This window comes from Phoxinus phoxinus (assembly GCF_949152265.1).
Source record: "Phoxinus phoxinus genome assembly, chromosome: 8".
In the NCBI taxonomy this organism is placed as follows: domain Eukaryota; kingdom Metazoa; phylum Chordata; class Actinopteri; order Cypriniformes; family Leuciscidae; genus Phoxinus; species Phoxinus phoxinus.
The window spans coordinates 37,642,453-37,648,680 of NC_136883.1; the positions used below are offsets into that span (position 1 = coordinate 37,642,453).

General features: G+C 45.4%; 1 protein-coding gene across 1 annotated transcript; it reads left to right on the forward strand.

Annotated features, from left to right (window-relative positions):
- Positions 1-677: 677 nt before the first annotated feature.
- Positions 678-5,922, forward strand: cox5ab (cytochrome c oxidase subunit 5Ab). Its single transcript, XM_079621380.1, has 5 exons — positions 678-823; positions 1,669-1,785; positions 4,821-4,942; positions 5,533-5,673; positions 5,838-5,922. Exons 1-4 carry the CDS (start codon positions 760-762, stop codon positions 5,644-5,646), a joined length of 417 nt encoding a protein of 138 aa, XP_079477506.1. The 5' UTR covers positions 678-759; the 3' UTR covers positions 5,647-5,673; positions 5,838-5,922.
- The last annotated feature ends 306 nt before the right edge of the window (positions 5,923-6,228 follow it).

Sequence of the window (6,228 nt, forward strand, 5' to 3'; positions counted from 1 at the left end):
TATGACTGCAAATAGACGATATTAATTTCTTCAGCTAGAAGAGCGCGCGCCCGAGAGCTGACGTCACTGTCTGAGGCTTCGGTCCATTGCTGTGTTTCTGCTGCCATCTAGAGGTGACAGAACTACTTGTGTCATTTATTATAAAGAGATAAACCAGTAATCTTCATTTGGATAAATAAATATCACATTCAAAAGTGATGTGTTTTAAATTCAAGCCCTGTCCTGAAATGTAATGGATTATTTACAGCTTTGTGACGTTCACTTCAGAAAATATAAAAACAAAACTATGAGAATGTCACGTGGCCTACCACTGAATTTAGTTATTTTAGTTATTTTGTGTCAAATTTTTTCTAAACTTGACTTCCATTTTTTATATTAATATATATATATATATATTTTAATAATAACAATGATAAAATTAAATACAACAGAAAGATGACAGCCCAAAGTTTCTCCATGTTTTGCGGCATTTAATATTTTATTTCAATCCTCAAAACAAGTAAAAAGGAGGAATGCCTTGAAATTTAGGGAAGTTTATATTGATATATATAAGGTGTTTATCAACGATACTATGTTAATGCTGTTTGTTATTTTAAATGATTTAATAAAGGAAAAAAAAAAAAAAAAGGAAAAAAAAGAAGCTGACAGCCCGCCCTCTTCCGCATGCGTCATCTCGCTGCGCGCCCCCGCGTCATTAGCGCGCGCCCTGACCCGTTTGGACGGTTTGGACCCGCAGTTTCGGTTCATCGGTGACCAGCGATGATTTCAGCAGCGGTTCTGCGCGCTCTCGCGAGCCTGACCCGGGCACGAGCCGCGCACACAGGTACAGAAACACGTACAGCTTCATCGGATCACAGCCAGTCTGATGATGTCATTGACCTGTCATTGATTCTGTGTGTGTGTGTGTGTGTGTGTGTGTGTGTGTGTGTGTGTCTCCTTATAATTACCCTCAATAACACATATCTGACACGTGTATTATTATTCATATTTGTTCATTATATTCTAATATGAACATACTATAATATATTAAGTTTTTCGCCATAAGATTGTATCTGTAATATTATAAATCTTGATCTTGGATGTGATGCTTGTTGTTTTTATAGATTCGTTGATGAATAGAAACTTCAAACATACAGAATTTTTGAAAAATGAAATCTTTTGTAACATTATGAATGTCTTTATTGTCACTTTTTATCAATTTAATGCGTCCGTGATTAATAGAAGTATTATTTGTTTCCTTTAAAAAAATATTTCTTGCCTGAAACTATCACACACACACACACTGAACGTTTTCCTCTGTTCACAGCTCCGCTGGCCGTCAGATGTTACTCTCTCTCTCTCACACACACACACACACACACACACACACACACACTGAATGTTTCCTCTGTTCACAGCTCCGCTGGCCGTCAGATGTTACTCTCTCTCTCTCACACACACACACACACACACACACACACACACACACACACACACACACTGAACATTTTCCTCTGTTCACAGCTCCGCTGGCCGTCAGATGTTACTCTCTCTCTCACACACACACACACACACACACACTCTGAATGTTTTCCTCTGTTCGCAGCTCCGCTGGCCGTCAGATGTTACTCTCTCTCACACACACACACACACACACACACACACACTGAATGTTTCCTCTGTTCGCAGCTCCGCTGGCCGTCAGATGTTACTCTCACGCTAAAGTGGAGACGGACGAGGAGTTTGACTCGCGCTGGGTGACGTACTTCAGCAAACCAGACCTAGACGCCTGGGAGCTGCGCAAAGGTGAAGAACACACACACACACACACACACACACACTGATCTCACACACCAATCTCACACACCAATCTCACACACCAATGTCACACACTGATCTCTCAAACCCTGATCTCACACACACTGATCTCACACACACTGATCTCACACACCCTGATCTGATCTCACACACACCCTGATCTGATCTCACACACACCCTGATCTGATCTCACACACCCTGATCTGATCTCACACACACTGATCTGATCTCTCACACACCCTGATCTGATCTCTCACATACCCTGATCTGATCTCTCACACACTGATCTGATCTCTCACACACCCTGATCTGATCTCTCACACACCCTGATCTGATCTCTCACACACACCCTGATCTGATCTCTCACACACCCTGATCTGATCTCTCACACACCCTGATCCACCCTGATCTGATCTCTCACACACCCTGATCTGATCTCTCACACACCCTGATCTGATCTCTCACATACCCTGATCTGATCTCTCACACACACACTGATCTGATCTCACACACCCTGATCTGATCTCACACACCCTGATCTGATCTCACACACCCTGATCTGATCTCTCACACACCCTGATCTGATCTCTCACACACCCTGATCTGATCTCTCACACACCCTGATCTGATCTCTCACACACCCTGATCTGATCTCTCACACACCCTGATCTGATCTCTCACATACCCTGATCTGATCTCTCACACACACACTGATCTGATCTCTCACACACCCTGATCTGATCTCTCACACACCCTGATCTGATCTCACACACCCTGATCTGATCTCTCACACACCCTGATCTGATCTCACACACCCTGATCTGATCTCTCACACACCCTGATCTGATCTCACACACCCTGATCTGATCTCACACACACTGATCTGATCTCTCACACACCCTGATCTGATCTCACACACACTGATCTGATCTCTCACACACCCTGATCTGATCTCACACACACTGATCTGATCTCTCACACACCCTGATCTGATCTCTCACACACCCTGATCTGATCTCTCACACCCCGATCTGATCACACACACCCTGATCTGATCTCACACACCCTGATCTGATCTCACACACACTGATCTGATCTCTCACACACCCTGATCTGATCTCACACACACTGATCTGATCTCTCACACACCCTGATCTGATCTCTCACACACCCTGATCTGATCTCTCACACACCCTGATCTGATCTCTCACACACTGATCTCTCACACACCCTGATCTAATCTCACACACCCCGATCTGATTACACACACCCTGATCTGATCTCGCACACACCCTGATCTGATCTCTCACACACCCTGATCTGATCTCACACACCCTGATCTGATCTCACACACCCTGATCTGATCTCACACACACTGATCTGATCTCTCACACACCCTGATCTGATCTCTCACACACCCTGATCTGATCTCTCACACACCCTGATCTGATCTCACACACCCTGATCTCTCACACACACTGATCTCTCACACACACACTGATCTCTCTCACACACACTGATCTCTCTCACACACACTGATCTCTCACACACACTGATCTCTCTCACACACACACACACACACACACACACACACACACACACTATCTCACACACACTGATCTCTCACACACACACTGATCTCTCACACACACTGATCTCTCACACACACACACTGATCTCTCACACACACACTGATCTCTCACACACACACTGATCTCTCACACACCCTGATCTGATCTCACACACACCCTGATCTGATCTCTCACACACCCTGATCTGATCTCTCACACACCCTGATCTGATCTCTCACACACCCTGATCTGATCTCACACACCCTGATCTGATCTCACACACCCTGATCTGATCTCACACACACTGATCTGATCTCTCACACACCCTGATCTGATCTCTCACACACCCTGATCTGATCTCTCACACACCCTGATCTGATCTCACACACCCTGATCTCTCACACACACTGATCTCTCACACACACACTGATCTCTCTCACACACACTGATCTCTCACACACACACTGATCTCTCACACACACTGATCTCTCACACACACACACACACACACACACACACACACACACTATCTCACACACACTGATCTCTCACACACACACTGATCTCTCACACACACTGATCTCTCACACACACTGATCTCTCACACACACTGATCTCTCACACACACACACTGATCTCTCACACACACACACTGATCTCTCACACACACACTGATCTCTCACACACACACTGATCTCTCACACACCCTGATCTGATCTCTCACACACCCTGATCTGATCTCTCTCACACACACTGATCTCTCACACACACACTGATCTCTCACACACACCCTGATCTGATCTCTCACACACCCTGATCTGATCTCTCACACACCCTGATCTGATCTCTCACACACCCTGATCTGATCTCACACACCCTGATCTGATCTCTCACACACCCTGATCTGATCTCTCACACACACTGATCTCTCACACACACACTGATCTCTCACACACACTGATCTCTCACACACACTGATCTCTCACACACACTGATCTCTCACACACACACACACACACACACACACTGATCTCTCACACACACACTGATCTCTCACACACACTGATCTCTCTCTCACACACACACACACACACACTGATCTCTCACACACACACTGATCTCTCACACACACACACTGATCTCTCACACACACACTGATCTCTCACACACACACTGATCTGATCTCACACACACACTGATCTCTCACACACACTGATCTCTCACACACCCTGATCTGATCTCTCACACACACTGATCTCTCACACACCCTGATCTGATCTCACACACACACTGATCTCTCACACACACTGATCTCTCACACACCCTGATCTGATCTCACACACACACTGATCTCACACACACACTGATCTCTCACACACACTGATCTCTCACACACACTGAAACTCTCATGACATCATCGGCCGCGTGTGAACGTGTGTGTTTTCTCTTCAGGGATGAACACTCTGATTGGCTACGATCTCGTTCCTGAGCCGAAGATCTTGGCCTCGGCTCTGCGCGCCTGCAGGCGATTGGACGATCTCGCCAGCGCCATCCGCATCCTAGAGGCCGTCAAGGTGAGGCAAACACGTGTGGGCGGGGCTTCATTTTATTCGTGGGGAATGGATTGGATGGTTGTGGTTTGCTATTGGCTGATCTCATGTGAGTGACAGGTTGCCCCGCCCACATCATCAGAGAAGAGAAGAGATGTTGCAGTGTTCTCAGGATAACTCTATTCCTCACGTGTGTGTGTGTGTGTTAGTTCTCAGGATAAATCTGGTCCTCATCAGGAGATTTACGTGTGTGTGTGTGTCTGTGTGTATTCTCAGGATAAGTCTGTTCCTCACGTGTGTGTGTGTGTGTGTGTGTGTTCTCAGGATAAGTCTGTTCCTCACGTGTGTGTGTGTTCTCAGGATAAGTCTGTTCCTCACGTGTGTGTGTGTGTGTGTTCTCAGGATAAGTCTGGCCCTCATCAGGAGATTTACCCGTGTGTGTGTGTGTGTGTGTGTGTGTGTGTGTGTGTGTGTGTTCTCAGGATAAGTCTGGCCCTCATCAGGAGATTTACCCGTGTGTGTGTGTGTGTGTTCTCAGGATAAGTCTGGCCCTCATCAGGAGATTTACCCGTGTGTGTGTGTGTGTGTGTGTGTGTGTGTGTGTGTGTTCTCAGGATAAGTCTGGCCCTCATCAGGAGATTTACCCGTATGTGATCCAGGAGCTCGGGCCGACTCTGCAGGAGCTCGGCATCTCCACGCCGGAGGAGCTCGGCATACACACAGTCTGAGGATGTGCAGGAGAACATCGTAAACAAGTGTGTTCCTCCTCGTTCTGCTGACGCGGCCCGCGTCACATTACTCTGCAAATTACGCACATTGAAAATACGCCCAATGGAAACACGTCGCAAAAATTCCCATATATCAGGTTATATATATATATATATAGTTTGTTGAAATCACGTCTTTGTTTGTGTTTCAGGGTTTTGTGAGTCCGATGGGTTCCGGGAGTCGAATTCATCCCGTCCTTTATGAATAAAGCACTTAATAAACGAAGCAATACTGAAGGAGTGTGTGAGAGTTTTCCTGCTGTACTGTCAGCTTGTGTTTGAATGATCTGAGATGAAGAGAGTGTGACACTGTATTAGATGTGTGAGTGTTTCTGATGCTGAACATTAGATTAAACATGTTAAATAACATTATTTCCAAGCATTGAGGGTATTGCTGCACAATGCTTTTATGTATATATATATATATATTAGGGCTGTCAAAAGATGAATCGTGATTAATCGCATCCAAAATAAAAGTTTGTGTTTACATAATATATGTGTGTGTACTGTGTATAATTATTATATAAATACACACACATTCAT